Source organism: Lutjanus erythropterus, chromosome 6 (genome assembly GCF_056507025.1).
Source record: "Lutjanus erythropterus isolate fLutEry1 chromosome 6, fLutEry1.hap2, whole genome shotgun sequence".
NCBI lineage: Eukaryota > Metazoa > Chordata > Actinopteri > Lutjaniformes > Lutjanidae > Lutjanus > Lutjanus erythropterus.
Window position 1 is genome coordinate 17,287,733 of NC_139322.1, and position 24,164 is coordinate 17,311,896.

The 24,164-nt window shown below is 39.5% G+C and overlaps 1 protein-coding gene across 6 annotated transcripts in view; it reads right to left on the reverse strand.

Moving 5' to 3' along the window:
* The window catches only part of znf512b (zinc finger protein 512B), a 47,489-nt gene extending 26,538 nt beyond the window's left edge, over window positions 1-20,951 (reverse strand). Inside the window, exons 1-2 of one of the 6 annotated variants that reach the window (XR_014770702.1) lie at window positions 19,857-20,951; window positions 14,044-14,178 (exon numbers count right to left, since the gene is read on the reverse strand). Coding sequence is in view for 5 of the 6 variants with exons in the window: in XM_084720927.1 (XP_084577053.1) it covers window positions 14,044-14,176 (133 nt within the window). In the remaining variant the exon portion in view is untranslated. Of the gene's footprint in view, window positions 1-2,743; window positions 2,958-14,043; window positions 14,179-19,856 lie in introns of those variants that run through there. The other 5 variants (XM_084720927.1, XM_084720926.1, XM_084720929.1 and 2 more) reach the window with 5 other exon arrangements.
* Window positions 20,952-24,164: the final 3,213 nt, after the last annotated feature.

Here is a 24,164-nt window from a genome sequence, read left to right on the forward strand (position 1 = left end):
ATAAAACGCGTTCAGTAGAGTCAGACCTATGTATTGGTTGGCCGATATTATCAGCCGATATTGGCCTATCACAGCAAGGATCTGAAATCGGCCGAACTGATTTGAACAGAATTCATTTCAGAAATTGTACCTGCATCATAATTCTTTTCACCCTTGAACTTGTGTTTCTTACTAAATGGATAACGTGGTTTCACTCATTCGTTGTGTGTGACAGTTGCATATGTCTCTTTGTATTTTTGTAACTTGCAACAGTGTTGTATGCTGCCCTCTTAGCCAGGTCACTCTTGAAACAGAGATTTTTAATCTCAATGAGTCTGTTTCCTGGTTAATATATCTAATTTTTATTAGGATCTCTTTTAGCGAAACTGGGCTAATCCTTCAAGAGTCCTAGACATAAAAAATATTACTCTAATAGATACAAAAAGAAGAAGAAAAAAACATTTGGACAAGTAGAACACTTAAAACCCACAATTAACTCCAATACACACACACACACACAAAAAAAAAAACTTTAAAAGAACAGAGTCCAACAATTAAAATCCTGCACTCAGCAGGAAACCCACTCTACACACGAGGAAATATATCATCATTAACTACATGTCCCTGTTGTCTCGCATATATTAACTTGAGACACTTTTTAAAACTATTCACAGACATCTGCCTAGTAGTCTCAGGTAGTTTATTCCACCTTTGACAAGCCTGATAAGAGAATGCTCTTTTACCAAGCTCTAATTATGGCTTTGGCAAGACATAATTTGTACCTGTAAAAGTTCTCATATTGATTGAGTGTCTATCTCTCACCGAGTGGAGCCGATCATGAATAGCTCTTGGTTTCCTTTTTATGATGTACATTATCGCATAAACTCAAAAGGCTTTTGTTAACGGTGTCATTCACAGTCAACCACCCTAGAGTACTATGCAATTGAGTCACTGGGGTGTCTAAGCACACCTCAAAATAATTCTCACTGCTTTTTTCTGTGTCTTTTGGAGTCTTCCTATCTAAAAGGAGTAAATGATAAATGATTATCTACATGAATACCTAAAACTTTAATAACTGAAACCTATTCAATACGTATATATTTTAGGATATGCATTGATTAAAAACTATATATATATTTGATATTTACACATGCATTTTTAACAGTTTGGAAAGTGCAACCAGAAAAAGTGTTATAAGTGTTGTTACATGGCACAATATGTTGTTGTTAAGTAACAAAATATATTTAAGACTTGTTAATGTCACACCACATGAGTGGTTGAGAAGTTGAGATAACTCATAATTTCAACTGCCTTCACTAGATTCACTAGACTCTTACGTTCGGACGACCTATATTCTTTTGTTGAGACTTGCACTTCAATCAGTTTACTAAAATACAAATGTTTGCGTGTATCTCAAAGCTTCAACTTTATCTAAATGAAGAAGTAAAAATAAAATATTAAATCTTATCTAATATCTTTTCATAACATAAGAGTGTGAACTGGGCTGAAGTAATCTGAAGTAAGTTGACTAGGAATTTACTATTTTCTCAACTTTTCTGTTTTTATGGCGTAGTTCAGTGAAAATGTTCAATATAATATTTTTTCAAATATTGGATTTTACACTACTTAAATATATCTATTTTATATCTAAATTACAAAAAATATATATTTACAGCATATTTGTTAGGTATCCACATACTATAGAAAGATTATTAGCTGATATATTGATATTTTCCTCCTAAACCATAATATTTTTATCAGCATCGGCCTCAAATATTCAGTATCAGTCTGGTTCTAGTGTTCAGTATCTTTGACTTTGTTTTGCTTGCTCAGACATTCCAGCAATCACAACTATTGTCTTGGTATGAAACAAAGCAGGCCCATTGTGTCAAATCTAAACCCCCGGTTCTCAGGCACCGGCCACGGGGATAAAACAGCTGTTCAACTAATGTCTGAGTATGATTTGCTCCCAGCTGTCTGCAACTGTTGCTCCGCACACTGGTTAATCCTGACAGAGGAGAGGCGAGAAGACAAGAGGAGAAGAGAAGAAGACAAGAGTCAGGACCCAAGAGTGCAGGCAGCTGCCTAATGATCTCAAATAACCTCTGAGTTCTCCTAGCTACGCCTGCAACCGCTCCCCCTGAGTGCAAGGGTGCACACATTACCCGCAAACACACACAGAGGCACACGCACAGAACAGTCATTTGTTTTCCTCGACAAACACTCACACAGGAGCCTTTGTCTGTGTCTGCACAGTGGGGTTTAGGCATACTGTAGTTTAGAAAGACAACACACACAAATACAAACACCAGTAACCACTGACACAACTGCATGGACAGGAGAATCAGTATCACTACTTCCTCAATCTAAACGGACAATAGATGGTGATATTGATACACCTGGACACACTGCAGAGTTAACACACCATCCCCTTCATGTGTAAACTATCCTGGTTTACAGTAAATGCAACTTGACCTTACTGTCATCTCCGTTTCTACTTTGTGTTTTTACTTTTACTTCTTCACAACTTTCCCTTCTCTATCTCTCTCTTGCACATTCTGTGTTTAGCAGCACGTCAGCACTTTGCCACACACACACACCTCCTACTACTTCCTATTTTCCTACATGTTTTTTTTTTCAACCTGTACTCTAATTTCCTCCCCTCTCTGTGTCTCTCCACACACACACACACACACACACACACACACACACACACACACACACACACACACACAGAGTACAAATCCTCCCATCATATACGCACCTCTCTTTGGAGACGTCCCCATACGTCCCTCCCAGTCAGGCCTGATTCCAGACAGTGAGTAAGAAGAAGAAGAAGAAGGAGCAGCAAAAGAAGAAGAGGTACAGAAGCACCAGAACAGTCTTGCTACCCAGACACCAACTAAGTGTAAGAAAAGCAGACTCTCTCTCTCAGTGAGTCTGGCTCTCACTCTCTTTGTTTTTTCCTTTCTCTCTCTCTCTCTTCCTGCCTTCCCTCTCTCTCTCTCTCTCTCTCTCTCTCTTTATAACTGTCTATGTGCTAATGTCTTACATAAATGCACTTGCTGACACACACACACAGACACACACACAAACACATACAAGTACAAAATATTTTCTGCCATTTCACTTCCACGAATCTGAAAATGAAATGACTCCGTATGTGTTATGGGGGGGGGCCCAAGTAAGAGGTTATGAGCAAAAACCAAAGGCAATCATAATCATAATCTACAGGTTTCTCATTGCGAAAAAGAAAAATTGAACTACTTGCATCATGTTACTTTCTAGACTGCAAACCTCAGCTGTCATGCTCCCGTGATGACAGCATTCACGCCACACTGAATCATCCATGTATTATCTGTTTTACATTTCAAAGTGTCAGCAGCAAATGAGGAGCCAAAATTAATGTGCAGTGACCAGTTTTCTCTCGATATGTGTGAATATTCCTGGTTTATTTTTCGATCAACACGATACATATGATTGTGGCATGAGCACGGCAGTCTGAGAAAAGAGAGAAAGAACGTAAAAGAGAGAAAGCAAAAAGAAGGGTGCCGGTGGCTGCGCTCAGAGTCGAGGGATTAACGTTTAGCAGTGAAGTTGTCTAGTGGCAGTAAAAGTGCAGCTTTTTCACAAATAAACACTGCAGAAGAAGTTCAAGACACTTACAAACCAGAGCAGAGTGAGCTGCTCTCTGCTCTGCATAGGTTACAAAAAGTGGATAAAAATATGTTTTCTTTCCGTAAGGGTGTAACGATACATCGAGCTGGACTGATATATCAATTCAATATTCAATGATCCAAAATGATTGATGCAAAGTGAATATATCAATCTATATCATCGTCTTTGAGATCCACCTTTACTTTGAAATTCCCAGGGCATATCTCTGTCACAATAATCTGGAAGAGTTCAGTCATAAAATATTCTAATCATGCTGGCTTTTTGATAGTTTCCATAAATGTATCTGAATGTGTGACAATGGACATATGAAATTGTCTGAAATTGATTGTAGGCCCCTGAATTGAACTGAAAGAAAAGTGTATGATAGCAGACTAACTACTATTACTTATAATAATAATAAAGATAATAATAAAAAATAGCAATTGCAATAATAATAATGATAATAATGTAACAACTGTACAACAGTACAGTACAGTACAGTACATACTTCTATTTATTAGCTGTATGTTTTTGCATAATTCTTAATTCTATTACTACCTTATAATTTCTCTATGCTTATATGTATGTCTCTGTTTGTGAAGCATTTCTGACTCTGAAAATATCAGGGATGCTCCTTTATGTCTCAGCTCAGTTGGCATGTCAGTGTCTGTGTTTGAGCAGCTGGCAGTCTGAGTGCTGGTGTTACTCTGTCGGGAACAAGAGACAAAGTAAAGAAATTTGCGCCGTAGCCTTCATGTCATGAGCAAACAGCGTGTTGTTAGTGGCACTGAAGAGTAAAGACGACATCAGCATCTAATCAGACCTTTGCAGGTATGTTTAAACGCTGTTTAATGTGCTGCATCTGATCAGCTAATTAGCTTTCTAGTCTGAACAAAGGTGTAGGTCAAGATGTGTGTTCAGGTTTGTAAGTTTTGATTTGGAGGAGACTTTGTTCAAAGTCTGTGGCTCTTGTGTTGTGAAGCAGGCTGCTGTCTGGGTCAGTGTGACCCACTGCTCTGCCTATGATAGAACACTAAAGTTACTAATTTACCCTAGATTTGATTTTGGCTGCATCGAAGTAAGGTTCTCCGTCTACGCAGATGGATGCCTAAATAAAGTTATTATAATGAAGGTGCAGGAACAGGTCGACACCATTCATTTCAGTCTTGCTGATTTAACCACCTGTGCCTCTCTAATCCAATCACCTGTTCATAGTGTATGTACATAAGCATGCCTATCCTTCTCCTCAGTTTATCTCAATTCTCATGACTAACCCCCCAAACTCTGTTCTTCTCCTCTCTCCCTTCTCAGTGGGCAGCACGGTGTGTGCCAGATACAACCTCAACCTTCCCAGGTTCCTTCTGTGGGGAGTTTGCACGTTCTCCCTGTCTTTGCCTGTTCGTGCGTCAGTTTCCTCAACCATCAAAGACATGCATGTTATGGTTAATACCTCCATCTAAATAATGCTTCTTTCTTCCTTATGTTATAGGAACCAAAGAAAGATGAACCACTGAAGCTCACTGAGATGTCTTGACACCCAGGTTACTTGCTGCTGCATCCAAACCACGAACCAAGCCAGCCACAATTAGTCCCCACACAACAGACCCCCTTCGTCCTTCCCCTTGACCTCTATGATCCTTTCATACCCGGCCCTCATCTGTTCTGAAATCCTGTCAACAATGCAAATAAAATACCTTTTATACTACTTTTATACTACTACTCTTTTGGTTTCTTTAAAATAGACGACAGCGACAAGTGATTTACAGAGCAGATATGCATACTGTAGCAGACATTAAACTGGAAAGATTGGACTGGAAAGTATCAAATCAAGTCTATGTCATTTATATAGCCCAATATCACATATAACAAATTTTTCGTCATGGGGTTTTAGAATCTGTACTTTCAACACCCTCCATCCTTAGAGCCTTGTTTCTGATAAAGAAAAACTGCCCCAAAATGCAATTTAGCGGGGAAAAAATAGAAGAAACCAAGGAATTTTAGTCTCAAAGAGTTTAAGCATTACCATTAGCTCACATCAGCTAGCTACACTTATGAAATTTCCTAGTGACAGTCATCATTTTAGCCAACAAAAGCTGGAAATGGGAGAGCTGCTTTTGTTTACTTCTCTGTGGAATCAAAGACTTTGTTTTCCAAAAATTTACAGTTTCCGGCAGGCAGGGAATTCAGACAACATAATAGTAGTGAGCTGGTAGTTAGTAGGCTAACGCAGGGCAAACGTGTCACCTCGGGACAGCGAAAAATGTCTGCAGTTTGGAGGTATTTTAAACTGGACAGTGAAGACAGTGTGCAAATTGGGCATTTTGCGTGGTGGAAATGTGGCTGTGTTCTCTTTTTTTCTTCTTCTTATTAATGCATTGCTGAAGTATTGGATCGGGACTCGGTATCGGCAGATACTCCAAAATAAATGACTCGGACTTGGGGGCAAAAAAAATGTGATCGGGACATGCCTAAAAATTATAGATACATTACAACAAATATGAAGAATAAAACCAGAATGGATTGTGACATGTATTTTTAATACTACTATATGATACGAAAATTTAAAATTCTACATATAGTGGCTTTAACAGATCTGTTTGTTCAGGACATAATTTATTTACAACTCTATGACTAATAGACAGACTTGAAGAGGGAGATCTTCTTGCTAAATAACTGGTAATTGGTGCCCAGACTAAGAGGAGTGTGTGTGCTGAGCGGAAACAGTTTTCACTGCCCTCAGTGGTCTGAACTACTATACAGGGAATCACTTTGTGTGGAGGCCAGGAATCACCACACAGACCTGCGGTAGGCTGTCAGTTTAGCAGCACCACTAAACCACACTTACAGCAGCCAAATCAAAGAAAAAAGAGCTCAGGCTTGAGATTCCTGCTACATAATCTGGTGACTCACAGTACCTCGGCAGCCTTTTCAGACCTGCATCGATTTTACAGCCTTCCACATCAGCTGCATGCTTCATATTATTGGAAACCTAATCTATTGCCTGATGCCCATTTGGCCCATGGCCAATAGCGTGTTTAGTGACATCCAATCACAACAGCTACGGATGACTGGTCACATACTGTATGTGACCAGTGAATTCCTGGGGGATGATGCTCACAGGTGAAAATAACACACTTTAAATGAAAGTCTGACTGGACAGAAAATCAGAACAAATATACTGTATATCATGGTGGAATTCGTCATTTATGTTGTGGTATACCCACAGTGCATTTACCACCAGCCAAGAAACATGGCATGTGTTTATGCAACAGCACATACATTATATGTGAGCCAGACAGACAATGCCTGCTCCAGACTGTTTGCAGTGGCCTCCTTATGGACAGTGACTCACCAACTCATTCTCTCTCCTCTCCCATTTCCCTGTACTCCCTCTCATCTGCCATCCTCAAGCGTGCCAAATAAAGGTGTGACAAAGATGACAAAGGACTCTCCTCGAAACGAGATGCAGCATCAGGCTGAGAAAAGCACCAGAATTCAATTTCATCCCAAAACAAACATTCTCCGATCTATAGCTCTTTATCGATCTCATTTTTTTGGTATTGGGAGACTCAAAAGCATCAGCAGGCAAGAGAAACTACAAAATATAAGCAATATGAGGCATGAGGAGGGTGAGGATGGGGATAGTGGGTGGGAGTAGGGTGAAGAGGGTGGAATGGAAGGTACCAGGGATAGCGAAGCTGGACGCCTGGTGAGTCACTGCGGCTGATAATACTGCCTAATAAGTGAGACAAGGGAGAGATGAGGAGTTTGAGGGAGGATAAAATAGAAAGGAGCGACAGTTATGTGTGGAGAATGGGACAACAAACAAGCGAGAGGAAGTGTGAGAAAGCAGTGGAAAGAGAGGAAGAGCGAGAGATTGCTGCTGAGGCAAATATGCAGGGTCAGCAGATGGCGTCTGTGGGCCTGAAATGAAGGTCCCGCAGTCAGACTGGACTGTCATCTGAGAACACACATGCCTGTGCACACACACACGATACAGGCATGTAAACACACACAAAAAAAAACAGAGACTAGCTAATCTAACATTCACACGTCCACAATCATACAAATCTATGCAGACCTTCCCCATTTTATTTAACCTTTACTGGAGTTCCATTAAGATTCAGCTACACAACCAGGTAAGCTAAAAACATTGACATCCTGCGGAATTTGCTTCTAATTCTTTCTTTTTGGATATAAAGCATTTAGCAAGATTACTTCTTTGAGATTCAAGTTATTTTGTAATGTATTCCAGGCCAAGGGTGCATAATACCCAAAAGCCCTTTTTCCAATTTCTTTTTGGGCATTTGGGACAGAGAGGATAAAGAGGTCCTTAGAACACAAAGAAAATTGTCCAGCACTTTTTGCATGATAAGGACACATATGTAGTTTTGGAACAGATAAAGAATGCCCTTATATATAAAGCTGTACCAATGTAGGGCCTATGGGCAGCCAGAGCAGGCCATCTTACCCTAGAATATAAGTCCCAGTGGTGAGTCAAAGCTTTTCAATTTGCAGTGAACCTCAAGGATGCATGGTAAGTTGTATCAACCATATGAAACATCAAGCAGAGGCATGGATATACAAAGGATCAACCATAGTTCAACACAGGTAAAAAAAAAAAAAAGTTGCAAAGAAAAGATGCCTTTTACCTTAAAAGTAAAACACAACTTGTTTCAAAACTAAAAACCCAGTTTCAGCCTAAACACATGGTGCACCAAATGTGTTTTAAAAGTGAGGCGGTAATCAATCAAAATATTCAGGTGTTTGATAACCTCTATCTACTTTCTATCAAGAGTGACTACCAAAAGAGATATCTTGTGACCTGTTCCTGGAGTTGCTAAACAACATACGCTTCGTCTTATCTGCATTCAAAATGAGTTTCAGCTGAAGTTGTGTAAAAAAGCATTTTGCAAGTATTAAACGGTGCACAGCAATACATAACAGTGTTAGCGGCACTAAAAACGGAAATTAGAATATGACATGTTTTGACCCAGCTTGTAGTGAATAAAAGTGGACCTCATACAGAGCCCTGTGGTTTAACCTTGTAGATGTATATGATAGCAGAACATAGACCATCACACCTAAGGCGAGTTCTGAAGTCTAAGCCTGATTGATATGTTGATAGAACTAGTGTCTCCTTTAATTGATCGCTCACTAACATACCGATAGAGACCGCACCTTGCACACAATGTGCCCAGTGGTAAGACTGTGTTCAGGGATCAGGTAGGGTACTGCACCACTCTCCATCAAAGACAGAGGATGGTCCCATGCACACACATGCATGCACACACACACACACACACACACACACACACACACACACACACACACACACACACACACACACACCTAGACTCATTTATGCTTGCATTAATGTTTGCAGAAAGGGCTTGCCTAAAGCATTTGGCAGAATAGTGTCAGTTCTGTCCAAATACTTTCACTGTAGGTTGTTTAACAGCTCAGACCACTGAGGGAGAAAAAAAATTGCCCTAATAAGATGTTAATAAGAAAAAATGTGAGAGTGAGAAAAAGAAGAGAGACAAAGAGAGAGAGCAAGTCACCCTCAAGGACCACATCCTTTCCTGCAAGTTGTCTGGTGTGGCAAGGTGACAGCTCAACCACACCACTCTAGGAAAGCACACAAACCCAATTTGCAGTCTTTGTTTCCATGTATAAAAGCATAGAGGGATTTCAGAAAACCGCAAGTTAAAAAAAACAGCCCAGACAGACGGGATTTCTTCATTGTTACATCATGCAAAGTTTCCGACAAGGACGACCAATGTAAGAGCTGCAGCCAACATGAGAACTGATAATACAAAGAGGTTTAAAGCAACATTGTGCAACTGTTTTACAGTGTTCAGACCGATCCAATCCGAGTCCGATGCTGATGTGATTCGCTCATCAGATATCAGACTATGTCAAGACTGAAATGAATGGTGTCACAATTCACATTTCTTAGTCTTATGTTTTTATGAGTTATAAATACTATTCCAAATAATGCAAAATGAGCGCCATCCTTCCCATCAAATCTATACTATCATTCAACACAAAGGACACAAATCCTTGAACACAACTGCAAAATACAGCTAAGGTGAATGATACCACATAGATTGATGTCATCTTTACAAGATCCAAATCTTTCAGCTTGTCAACAAATGCTTGTATACAGCTGTCCGTGAGAGGGTAAGGGGGGGTCGCAGCACAACCTGAATTCATGACAGTGATGTAAAAGTGAATTGCACTCTGAAACTATAGGGGTGTCAGGTTCCAAAGATTACCAGTTTACCTACATACTGTGTAATAGGTCTTTTTTCCTACTGTATGTACTTAATTTTGTTTTTTTGTGAGAAGTGAAAAGGGAACTACAACTTAATCTCGCTATACAATGCTGTGTTGTATTATAGTAAATAATTCTGCTTTGTACCTTCTACATCGTAACGGTCCAAACTTTCCATGGACTTGGAATGAAAAATGAAAAAAGACCAGCGGGACGAGGGCAGATATTGTGGTACCTGGTTATGTGAAGGGTACACTGTGTACAATGGGCATAGACTGAGCACTGAAAAAACTCCACAGGGAGCCTTAGATATTGATGCCTTTGTTTCCCCAAACTGAGGATCACAGCTCCCCTGGGATAGACAAGCGAGCAGGAGGCTCATTATGATTAGCACTGTAGCATTTCTCCTCATCATTAGCCTTAGCGTGCTAAAGCCAGTCACTGATGAGTAATAACCTAAGGAGGCCAGATTTGAGGAGAGGGCCTGTTGTGTGCAAAGGTAAAGCATTTTGATGTAGATGCTGTTGGTGTTTTGCTGAAGGAACTACAGAAAGTCCAATCACAGCCCGTGAATACCTTCAAGCTTTTGCCTAAACTACATCTGAGTGAATCATAACACATACCAGTTACGGTGCGGTGGTTAGGGAAAACAAATGCCACTGTAATCGAGTGCTTTTTTGAAATGAAAATGTAAAATTCCTCATGCATTTCTTATGCCTTGCTTTGTGTCTAAATCAATTCCTACTGCTGCACAGGGTTCTGTGTGTTTTCCAGTAGTCTCGTGTTTCCCCTTAAGGTTGCTGGATGTTCTTAGAGAATCTTCAAACCTCATAATCACACAAAATTCAGTCCACTGGCAATGTTACCAACTAAGCCTCTCTAAAGGCTAGGGAAACCCCTGGTAATGGTCCAGATAAGAGCAACTTTCCAGCCAAACAGCACAATTTTTCAACTACAACATAGTGGAATGTAGATTTTTATCTTGTGCAATCAAATTGTGCTGGAAGCCATCCTTAGAACAGACTTAACAAAAACACTCCTTAGCACAGACTCACAGTATCAAAAGCACTGATATAATTACTGTACCAGTGTTTTTGAGAAGCTTTACTTTAATGAGAGTCAAAGCAGATCAACTGTGCAAAAAGAAAATGAAATAAGCAAGCAGAGGCAGTCTAAAGTTACCAGAAAAAGTCCCGTATAGGCCAGGACCTGGCCACCACCTGTGATAGCATTATCTAAACACACACCCACACAAAAATCATCGACGGTACTCATTAGTGATCCTAAGCCAAGTGTTTCCCTCAATTATAGCTTTCAGTCTCAAAACTCACTCACTACCGACTTTGCGTGGATTGATTTATGAACACATCTTGTTTATTGAGTGATAAAGTAAAAAAATCTATAAAACATAAAACTCTGAGAGGCTGCAGACAAAAACCTGTCATTCAAACACACTGTGTTCTGCTACAATAAATTCTTAAAGGGCAACAACAGCACATCAGCCGCCCGCCTGTTTACAATGAGGAGCTGGAGAACAGACCGTGAGTTTGCGCTATACTGCTAACTATCAGAAGAACAAGCAGATAAAGACGTAAAATTAAAACAATTTAGTAAATGGCTTTACCACTTTGTGAGAATAAACTGTCCCATTCTGTCCTGCACTCTCTGTTCTGTCTTGCAAAATGAACTCTGTATTACTGTTCACGGCGACACACACACAAACGGCCTCATGCACGCACCCACACAGGCATGCAAATCCAGCCTACAGGGCTGAATATTAACACGGAAAGAAAACAAATTGAAGCACCTAGTCTAGTGTGGGTACTGTGTGTGTCTGGGAATGAGAGGCTATTTTGTAGCAACCAAAACAACTGGGTCATATTAGAACAGCCCCAGATTTCCAAGTCTGCCTGACTCCATTAACAAAGTCATGATGATCTGCTGGTTATTGGATTGAAACATAATTCCCCAGTCCGGCTCTCTCTTTCCAAATCTTCCATCTCCATCCAGATGGCTTGGGGTTTCACTCATGTCAATGCTTGGCACAACTTGTTTGTTTGGTTTTCTCACTGTAAGGCAGTCAGAGGAAAAATGTTGTAGTTTCCAGGCCCTTCTGTGGTGAGATGCAGGGGTAGGATTACATTGAGGCTGGGGGACCATTGATTCTTAAGTAAAAAATATCACCCATTCAAAAAAAGGCAGCAGGGACAGTTTTATGTGTTTTATGTTGATCAAATCATTGAGAAACGACACTGAAGTTCTGAGCAGCTAGCCTGGAATTCCAAAAGCCCAGCCAATGGAAAGTCAGTCGAATTAACAAATGTGCAAAAATACTATTGACCCTTTCCCCGTCCCGCCCCTCCTGGAACCTTGGTCGACCTTCTTCCTTTCTGGGTCCTGTACTTAGATAAGCATTGTGCACGGCTCATTTAATGTTATGTTAAAAAGAGAACAAAAAAAATATGTTCTGAATATGGGATTTAGACTATTAGTGAGATCATAACCATCCAAGGTAGACTTATCATGAGCTAAGAGACTGTCAAATGATGTAGTCTGTATATTGTCTGTATGATATCAATCTTGTGTCATCGCGATGTCCCTAATTGGTAGAGCTCGCTGTTACCATAAAATTGGTTACTGCACCCTGAATGGGCACTTCCACCAGCAGCTGTATGTTTGTTAGCTTACCATCATCATCTGGACTGCATCCAAATAATCCACAATAGAGGCAGAGGCATTTTTCTTCTTTTTAACTGGTTAGTCCTGTAACTTTAGTACTGACTTTATTACCAGGACACCATGTTTCTTCTTCTCATGGGAGCCATGTTTGTCTGGCTGATGATGAAAGCTGCACACTAAACTACTACTACTACTAAACCGTAATATCTTTATACTGCCCAAGCCTATTATGCTGCAGAGAATATTTATTTATATATACACACAACAAACTACAACATATTACAACACTGTTACTGAGAATATAAACACTGTAATGGCAAAAGTTAAATTTAAGAAGAAGTTTGCAATGGTTTATGGGATGATTAATAGTTTTAGTTACTAGTGTTAGTTTTAGTGATGTATGTTTGCCTCTATTTCTGTTTTCCAATCTTTTTGTTGCTCAAAATCAATAGTTTTATGGTCACGATTCATCTTGCAGTTGGTTGGCTTGGTTCCAGGCTTAAAACTCTTTACTGTATGAGAATTTTCTCAAACAGCAACTGAGTGAATGAAAGGGCAATTCACTTCCAAAACCAGAGTCACTGAAAAAGTGGGCTGTTACTGTTTAGTTCCATATTGCCACATCTTAAATTAACATTACGTCTGACAGCTGCTGTTATCAAAATGATAACTAACTAGCTAGCTGATCTACTATATATCGTTTGCTTGCTAGCTGGCTAGCTAGCATTTTGTGATTATTAGCTACTTTAGCCAGCCTTTTATTGAATACATGGAAACATCAACCATGGAATCAAGGTAAGCTTTGAAATGGCTCCATTTTAGGCCAATGCTAACATCCATGTACATTGATTGAACGTGTGTCACAATAGAATAATTATGTTTTTATGTATTATTATTTATTTATTGTTTATTATGCTATTATGCTTTTACCTCCGTGTTTTCTGATGATTGTGTATTGTATTATTGAGTTTCCAGTAGGAATAACTTGCATACCTAAATAAAGTTAAAAATTGAGTCTAAAAGTGAAGTAAAACATTACCTAAATTAAAACTATATATATGTCGCTTTTACAGGTACCCTGGTAAAATCTTGTAGCCATCTTCTTTGGTTTTCTTTTCAACATATACAATACATAGCATATCTAAGGAAAGAGGACAGGAGAAAGTCGGCCGAGGTTCTGTTATTGAAGCACAGGCCCGGGACTTAGAAAGGGTCAATTCAATTCATCACATATGTTAGCATGTAATTTGGTATGCAAACGAAATTCTTTACACTGCATCACCACATATGTATAATTCACACTGGAACCAGTCCAGGAGCAAACCTCGATCACACAAACAAAACCTCTTCTCGCTCCCACATTTTAAACAAACTGTGAAATTAACACTGCATAGATCTAAAGTTACACACTGTTTCTGTTGAACCAAGTGTAGCAACTCGTCACTCACTGTGTTTGTTGTTGTTTTCAGGGCCTGGTGTGGTTCTGACAGGCTCCTGGGGATGTCCATGCTTGGGGGTCCGACCCCTTGGCAGCCCTGACGAGGACAGCTTCCCGAGCCTGGGGCCACTTGGGCTCTCCATGCCTGTAGTGGTAGAAGGAGGGGGTATAAACACACAGGAGATATAGATGTAGCTAGAGGCAATATTTGGATGCTTTATGACTGGCGCTCATTAATCCTGTTCCATTGCTTGTCAAAACATTATTAGCAATGTCCACTGCATCAATAGCTTGTGATGATGCCGTCTCTTTGTTCTACAGTGCACTTTCTTCATTTGTGCTATTGAACTGAAGGTTATCTGAGTTGAGGCACACTCATCATCTGTGGCGGTAATGAGGGTGTGACCTTCCATGTTTCATTTCAAAATCAATACTCTCACTTACACACTAACTCCATGCTCTGCCCATTAAACAAAAGGTGAGTCAAACAGAGAGACGGGGGACCTAAAGCTACTTTTCCTGAGCAGTCCTGCTTTATTTCTTCACTTTGAAAATAAGTCATGCATTCTTCATCAAAGCACGTGAGCAGCAAGGTGTTTTTTGTTTCTTTTTTTGTTTTAACTTCAGTGTTTTTCAATCTGGACCCTATTTTCCCATGTTTCTGTGTCTAAATGACTAATGGAGGACACGATTTTTGAAACTGGTCCAGTTTTAAGAGAGAGCGCTGCGGCTAGCAGAAAGACGACTAAGCTACAAAGTAATCCTTATGGGTGACTGTGCACCATCAACATTACCTTGCAAGCCAGCTGGATTTATGACATCACAAGATCACATAAAAATCCCTCTTGCCAGGCTTTAAGTTACCCATCTGTGTCCGCACCAAAAGTTCTGCAGCCAGAGTCAGAGTTCTAGGTGGGACTACTGGCAGCTATGGACATGACTTTAGGTGAGACGACAGTCAGAATCACAGAAGTGACATGTCTCTAACAAACAATGGCATCTCCTGAAGAGTTTGGTGTAGACATTGCGATAGCATCAGTTATATCAGAACCAAAGAGTATTTCTTCGTTGAAAGAAGAGCAAAGAACAGCACTGAAGGCTTTTCTTGATGGAAAAGATGTTTTCGCTCCTCTCCTCACCAGCTCTGACAGGAGTTTGATCTGATTGGTTGAAGTTAGCCTATTTTGGACGTGATAGACAGATGGTTCATCCAGTCACCTGCCGAGTGTTTTTTGCCCTTTTCCAAACACTTTCTAAGGACGACTTCCCAGATGGTTCTGGGTAACAAACCATCTGGCGTGTCAGGTTACTATCAAAGTATGTCCACTAAAAGTGCTTGTTTTGTCACTTACAGGCTCAGATTGCTACTATAACTGTCTGGCAACATTATGGGAAGAATCCCAACAGAGTACAGAGATAGATTGTTCTGTTGAAAAGTAAGAACTTTTCTGTTCAAAAGTAGAATCGGTAGTATTTGACCAAGCTCTTTGAAAATGCACCAGAAAGACAGTTGATTGTTGACTCTCATAGCCAAGACGTCAAATACAGACGTTTCGGTTGGTAAAGCTTCTCTGTCACTGCTCTCCTGATATTTTCACATCTAACATGGTCAGTTGAAGGTTTATTACGACCAAACCAGGGTTGGTGGTTATTAGAACAGTGGAAAGATGAATCAAGATAGTTTTAGTGTCACATCTGAATGGAGATAATGATGATGATAAAATTACCGTTTTTGGGGGAAAAAAAGTGTAATGTATAAAAAGACAGACATTTCAGACATCCTGAGCCTGTCAGTGGCAAAAGCAAGCACTATAAGGATTACTTAGTTTGGCTTCTGCCGGCTGCAGTGCTCTTCATCAATACTAGACCACTTTAAAAAATTGTTTCCCCTATTAGTCATGTCAAGAAAAAAGGAAACAGCAAAATAAAGCAGATACCTGAAAGTACAAACAAAAACGCAGGACAGAAACTAAACTTCAGATTCAGAGATTCAGTTAGAAGCTACGAAAGTACTAAGAGCCAACATAAAAGTGCCTTTCTCTATCAGAAAAAAAAAAAAAACAGACTGGCAACAGGAAAGGAGCTATAGTGCCTAGCTATAGTGGGTTGTTGTTTAAAAAACCTGCATATGTGTGCTAATTTTGGTGGTGATAAAGATCACCCTTTACATGCAGGCTAATCCTCATTTGTTGACTACTATATAGATTTTACAGCACAGTCCACCAATCTATTATAAATGTCATGCCACCATCATCATCAATAGTAAGCCTAAATATCAGTTTTGGGCCTCTGTGTGCTGAACCCTCGGTCCCCAGCATGGGACAGCCTAATGGATGAAGGCTGACAATCGCTAATTATGTTAAGTGGGACTGATTACGATCCAACATGCTTTCTCTTAGTACACATTCATGTCACTCTTCTAATGAATTACAACAGCACACAAAGGGTCACCCAGTGGGGGTCACTCAGTGTCTGTTTACACGCCATGCTATTCACTTTACATTGGGCGTTGATGGCTCATCCATCACAGGGATAATGTGCTCACAGTTTGTTATAAGTAGTTAATAAATTTGACTTTAAAAGGCACAGTGAGCTCACTGCACGGTGCACGCTGCAGAAATATTGCACACACTGACACTAGGCACCTTCCTGTTCCTGTCTGATGTGTGAAGAGAACTACAGACCAGCATTAACTACTTAAAATAAACAGATGTGGTTAGAGAGATTAAGACAGTGAGACAGACTGCTGAATTATCAGTGCTAAAAAAACTGACAGTCCACTCCAAAATCAAAAATACATAGTTTTCTTCTTACTTGCAGTGCTATTTAACCATCTAGTTTGTTTTGCTGTGGGTTGTCAATTTTTTGAGATGTCAGCTGTAGAGATGTCTGCCTTCTCCCAAATATAATGGAACTGGATGACATAAAAATACATTTGAACAACTCAACAGCAATGTCTCTTTTCAGGAGTCATGACCTGGTTACTCAAAATAATTCACATACCTTTTTGTTAAAAGTTTCATGTTGGAACTATTTTCTTTCTACCAAACTTCACCTTGGGATGGAAGAAAGAAATCGATTTGTAGATGCGTAGCAATTCTCTCTTGAAAGATTAGGGATCGATGCAGAAGAGCTGCTATTACTTGTCTCTGCTTTATGTTTTATGTATTTTTTTTTATATTTTTATGTTCATATTTTGCTAATGCACTGAGAGAAGCCATTCGTACTGTCATTGTACCTGAGTATAATGACAATAAAGATATTTCTGATTCTGACTCCAATTCTCAACATAATGATAACCTCCAACAGTTTTCTAAGACCATGCTGCATGTTCCTCACAACTGAAACATAATGAACATAACATGTGTGTCGTGTTTACGTTCCAAGCTAGGCTACTTCTTTAGTTTTCATAAGGATAGCTGAAGATGAGCACCTGCAGATAATTACAAGCCAACTGGCTTAAAAGCTAGCATAAGGAAGCATTTTGGTGTCAGTGACGTTGAAGGGAAAAGAGACCACACTGTATGTAAGTTGTGTCTAACTAAACTTATTTGGTTGTGTTTCAAAAGTAGCAAGCAGTCACGCAAAAAATAAAAAATAAAACATATAGAGAAATAAAAAAATTGATGCATCAATAATTATTTTAAAATCACATCATGGCACTCTGAATCAGAATCGAATCAAACGTGAGGTTCCAAGAGATTCAAACCCCTCCTACACTCACCAACAGTATCACCATGGAGAAAAAAGCGTGCATCTACTGAAGGAGGAGTTCGTGACAGCCTAGAGACAGTAGCTTAACATTAGCACCACCGAGCCAGCTAGCTAGCTTTGGTTGGAGTGTGATGTTCGGTGGAAAGAAAATAGTTCCCACATGAAAATGCGCACAACACAATCTGTAGGTTATCTTGAGAAACTGGGTTATGATTTCTGAAAAGAGACACTGCTGTAGAGAAATTAGCAGTGTGATCGCTAAGGTGACCAGGTGAGAATGGGTGAAATTCAGGACAGGAGTCCGGTGAGTGTGTTATGTCTAAAAAATTTAAATCTACAGAATAATTTAGAGTAACATCACACTGTGAGTCTGATAAGTTTTTATTAGTATTATGAAGATCAGAAGATTCTGAGGATACAAAGTGACCTGGCTGTGTTTACAAGATGCTTGAACTGTTATGCACAGGCACATGTTAAATGTCTTTCCAGCAGGTAAGATTGTCATTAAGCTGTAGGATTTTACAGACACATTTTTGGGGGATTTTTTATCACAAATTCCTCCCACAAAGGCGGCTACATGCTCCATCATCTTGTTTAAAACAGGTTGAATGACATCAAGAATCTATTATTTATGATGAGCCTAACTGCTGCAATGGGCAAGTGAAAACCCATCAGTAATACTCTTAAATATTTTACAAAAAACAGGACATTATAAATAACTAAAAGCAGGAATTTAAGCCTACATAAGCGATTTGATCATGGCATTATCTCAGATTTACGTGTTGTTCATAGTCTCTATTAAGATTCGGGACAATTGATTGTAATTCAGGACTGTCCTGACTTTTTCAGGACATCTGGTCACCCTCGTGATTCCAGTAATATTATCTTAACAATAGATCCCTTTCACTTCACATGCTTAACATAAAACAACATGGGTGTTCACACTTGGAGGCTCATGTTTCCTATGGCCTGTGAAAACAAACTCATCGCTATCTAATAACTCGATCTACTACTCTGGCTTCAACATTCAACACTGACCAGGTACAGCAACCTCAAAAGGTCAAAACTCAAAATTCTCAATGGGTTTACTTCTAGGTACTAAGTAAATATATTATCAAACTAGGTATATAATTCATTATTCTTATTTTGTGTTATAGTACTAGCTTGATTAGCAGGTGCAGCTAAATATCACAGTTTACTTCAAAAAAGTATTTTACATGTGGTATGGAAACTATACTGCTGAAATAAATTTCAAAGACTGAGTGACATTTTATGTGGATCGTTTTTGAAAAGAGGACTCATGGCACAATGTCTCTAGAAGCATACAATTCAACTTTTTCCCATGGTCTAGTGTTGAAAAAGCAAGCAAAACAATCACAATAAATTGTAACATCAAAATACAAGACTTGTAGATTCACAAGACTTAAGAATCGCAACAGATGTTGCATCGGCACCCAAGTATTATGGCAGCATCTCAGCCCTATAGAGAAGGGTATCTCAAAAACTTAATAACTCACACCAAAACAATCTAGATGGATAAAAAGCACTACAGGTAAGAGGAAAAATATGTATTTTTGATTTTGGAGTGAAGTCACTTTAAAGTCACTCTAATCTCCTTTAAAGAAAGCGCGTGCTTGTAATATTTAATGCTGAGTTTCAACAGTGACCTCTATACTTTTTGTACACGAGGCACTTTTATTTCCTGTGTTATTGAATGGGCATTCCTGTAATATTCTTTAGGATGTAACACTTTTTAAGCTTTGTTCTGGCATTTATACAGTTTAAAAAAAAATAAAAAACAACATTGCAGCTGGTGTTTTCATACAAGATTAATTCTACAAGTAAATGACAAGCCCTACATTACCATACATTTAGCTAGACACAACAAAACCTGGTGGTGGTGACACCCACACACATCTCCTCACACAATCTGCTGACAAACCAACCTGGAAATAAGTATTTTAGCTCCACACGTGGCACACTGCCATGCGGTGTGTGTGTGTGTGTGTGTGTGTCAACTACAACAAGGTTACAGAGTAGCTTATTTATGTGGTTAAGAAGAAGAAGAAGAAAAAAAAAAGAGAGTGCTACACTTTCGGCCACACCTACCTGAACTGTCGGGCAGTCACCCAGCACCAGGGGCCGGGTGGCCCCGGGTCACCCACGTGAGGGGAGGAGGGGGTCAGGAGGAGACAGGCACCTAAAGTGGGCGTTTTTCCACCAATGTTATGTTACATGGCAATCACACCTGCTGTGCGTCAAGGACCGGTCAGACTGGGCTCGTTAGGTTGGGGGGCCTGAAAGGAAGCGGACAGTCGTCACCGTCGTCCGGTTCCCCCCCCACCACCACCACCACTCTGCAGACGAAGACGACGAGGTGGAACAAAAAAAAAGGGGAGAAATTACAATCTCGTCTGTGCATGAAAAGAAATCCCGGATACTTTCACCTTAATATTCCCAGTTTCCAATTGCCTTGCCCCCCTCCTCTCCTTTCCTGCATTAATATGTACACCACGAGGCACTTCTTCTTCAACCTTCTCGTTAAACACTCCAGAAATATCAGAAATAGCCAGGAAAGATAGGTAGGTCCGCGACTCCTTGAGGAAAAATATTAGAATACGGGATGGTTTATATAGGCAGTGAAGCAAAATGGCGACTTTATTACGAAGGAGGAGTAAAAAAAAAAAATCCTTGCGCTGGCTGGGAGCTGAAGGGAGGCACAAAAATATGTTTAGTGCAGTAATTTCGACGGCTGCGAGACAGTTGGTTAGAGTAAAAAGAAACGAAGCGAAGGAAAATGAGCAGAAACGCTAAATCTCGGTCGGTTTTGGTACACTCCTCGGCTCCTTACCTCTGGATTATTTCGGTTTTTTATACGGATATTATCTCGGCGGCGGCCGTGTACAGTATTACAGTAATGTGTGTTAGGTCATGCGCGTATCCACTCCACCTTTGACAGTTGCAACTACAGTCTTGAAGCAACTTGCAAACTCTCGCGTTATTATTATCGATATCGAGCAGATTAATATTGGGGGGGGGTTCTGTCTAATAAACTCGCTGCAATACCCCGGCAATAGTCGTGCTGCTCTTCCGACGTAACGGCGCTCGTTCCTGACGAAAAAAAAGGGTCAGGGCTTAAATTCCTTAAATCAACCTTCGCCAAGTATTTTAATCTAGCTGCTGCTAAATGATCTCCCCCGTGCGTCCTGCAGCCCATAGCAGCTTTACCAAATCACACAGGGAAAATGATTATAGTCCAGGCAGTGCATGGTAGGCTATTCTTTGTCATTGCATTACTATAGGCCAGTGCTTTAGTCAGCCAGCTCTCTCCAAAAACCACTGGAATAACAAAAATGCTTCAGATTTGCTCCACACAGCATCTACAGTATGTATGTGGCCTAATGACTTACTCAAATAAAACCTTTATATTATAATCATCTGTCCCACAGTCCCAAAAAATCAAGGTCAGTATTAAGGCTATTAATCTTATTCATGTTAATAGCTATAGCCAATAAAATATATATATTTTTAATTGTTGCAAGTACAAGTTGGTTACAGACAATGTGTACACGCTCCTGGCATTTTCTCTCCCCTTTAAGTCTGCTTATAATAAATGTATAACATATGGTGTGAAGCCACGTCCTCAGCCCACTAAATGAATCATTCATGGTGTCATCGCCACCTCACTGGGTTTCAGTAAAACAACAGAGGGTTCTCTCTGAGTTTTTGATTGGTGCCAGTCAGCATGACCTAATATTTCCTATTAGTGGAAATAATCTGGAACCATGATGTAATGTGTGTGTAAAAAACTGTTTTCAGTGTAGCCAGAGGAGGGCAGGAGAACCTCATTTTTTGTGGTGTGATCTGTCAGGCCCACTGTATCGCATGTGTTTAAATTACTGAAAATGTGTTTTCTTTTTTTGGAAGAATATCACTTCTAATTCAACGAGGTCAAAACATCGATAATAGACCTTTTCCAATGATACCAATTAAGGTTGCATTACATTTAGTGTAGCAGAGTATTTCCAGTGTGCCAACATGTGCAATAGCAGCACCCAGACTCTGTTTGACCTGAATGGAACAGGACCTTAATTATGGTATCATTGGTCACACCTCTGTGTACCCCACTATTTCATGTCAAAATGGCTGCTGTGGAAAAAGCTCTCTAAGAACATAAACAGTATATAATTCCACGACTGCTATGCTAAGAAAAATATATCATGCTGATTTCTTTTTTCATAGCGAAATGACACTGCGTGTATTACAACATGTGCACAATTATGTGATTGTCCTGTGTAATTATCCACACTGTATAAATGAAAGGTGTATATCAATGCCAGACAGATTTATTGGTCACCAATATTATTGTTATTATTGAAAATAATGTTGATTGTTTTTATTTATTTATTTATTTTAGTTTCATAGACAACATTTTATGTGTATTTAATCAATTTTCTTTACTCAAGTTTTTTTGTTTGTGTGTTTTTTAATCATAGTTGTTTATAATTGTTTACAAAATACCTGTGAAAGTTGAGTTTTTCAGTGACTTGTTTTAAATTTGGGCTTTATACAGATAAATAAAGAATATTGGCCAATATATCGATATCACAACTTTTTAAATCCCTAACATTGAATACTTTTGATTCTTGAGCTGCTGTAATAAGTGCATTTTTCCAGTGTGGGATCAATAATAACTTGACTTGTCTTATTAAATAACAATATTAGACTATATTAACAAGTTAATATAACTTTATTATTATTACATTATATCCAGATTTTTAATTTCAAGTCAAGTTCAAAGTTATTCTAGTTAACTGAAACTAAACTAGGTGTAAAAAAAAAAAAACAAATAAACTTAAATAAACAGAAACAAACTAGACTTCAGATAAGAAAAACTAAGTGAAACAATACTGCGAACAAATATAAGTTAAAGAAAAGAAAAAAATACAAGTGCCTTTAGTTGTTCTTAATTTGGTCAAATTTGTCAACATAAGCATGAGAAGAAATTGGTGCATATGTTAACTTACATTGGAACTAATAAAAACTAAAATGAATGAAATTTAATTTAATTTAAACCCACTCTGGAAAGTAACTGAAATTTAACTGAGTTAAAACAAAAATTAGCGATGAAATAGAATAAAAACTAATTAAAAAACACAAATGACTCTGGCCAAGGTTTGCTCTTCATTAATCTTCCACTAGGGGGCAGCGCTGCTCTGTGATTAATAGCACCTCTTAAACAATAAGGAAACTCTGGCCCCCTGTAGCATCTTTGACACTTTAGAATATGTAGCTGATTTTCATGACATTGTGACGTGTGCTGGTTCGTCTACTTTGACCTCAGCGTACTTTACGGGATGACCAGCTGGTTCACTGCCGGAGGCGGGTTTCACTCTTTGACTGAGTGACATCTGCCACTCTCCTGCCCCGTGTGTTTGTCCTACTGATAAAGTTAAAGCTTCCTCCTGCTCTCTTTAATGGCTGCTGATGAATAGTTCACGCGGGGCCTTGTTTGACCCGTGATTAATCCATTTACCGTGGTGGTGATTTATGTTCCCACTCCTCCTCTGCTGAGTGAGCAAAGGGCTACTTAAATGGTTTTTAAAACTGGCCAGGTGGAGTGGTCTGTGCCCTAAAAGGCTCTTGACGAGTCCATCCAGCGGCTGATTGTGTTATTTATCTGTTGACCTTTACAGTGAAAGTTGAGTGAGCACACAGACACACACTTTTTCCATACTGACTTGCTTTGTAGTGGTACATTGAATATTAACACTTGGGCACTGGCCAGAAAAATTACAGTCTTCAGCTGTTTATGTCACTGAGCGACTCCAGTGGAGCAGCTGCTTAAGGGCTCCTCAGCACAGGCTGATGAGTGAGGACAGAGTGTTTCTCATTCTATTTCAGTGCTGTCAGAGGACTGAGATCCGGCTGATCAAAGCCACGAGCAGATAACGATAAACAAGCTGAATGGAGAGTCTGAGCGTTTGGGTGTTTTAGAGAATAATGACGAAAGACAAGCTTTCAGAAAAAGAAAAGACACTTAATAATAAACACTAACCAATTAACTGCACCATCCAACCATCTGCTCCGCAGATTTATTCAAGGTTGAGAAGGCCACTGTTCACTGAATCTGTTTATCATACATGTGCCTTGTTATCAACTGGTGAGATGCTTCATGTCTCTCAGTAATTGGATCCCAGTGTGTGTGTGAGCTGAAGACTGAGACAAAGTATGTGTGTCTCTTCAGACAGGCAGCACTGATTTGCATTCAGAGTTGTGCGACTCGTAACTCGTGGACGCTAAGTGACAGGTCAGAGAGCAGGTGCACCTTTGAAACATACTCACTTTGTAGCTCATATAATGTGCAGTCCTTGTCATTCAGATTTTTATACTTTCTCTTACTGATTATTTTTTAAA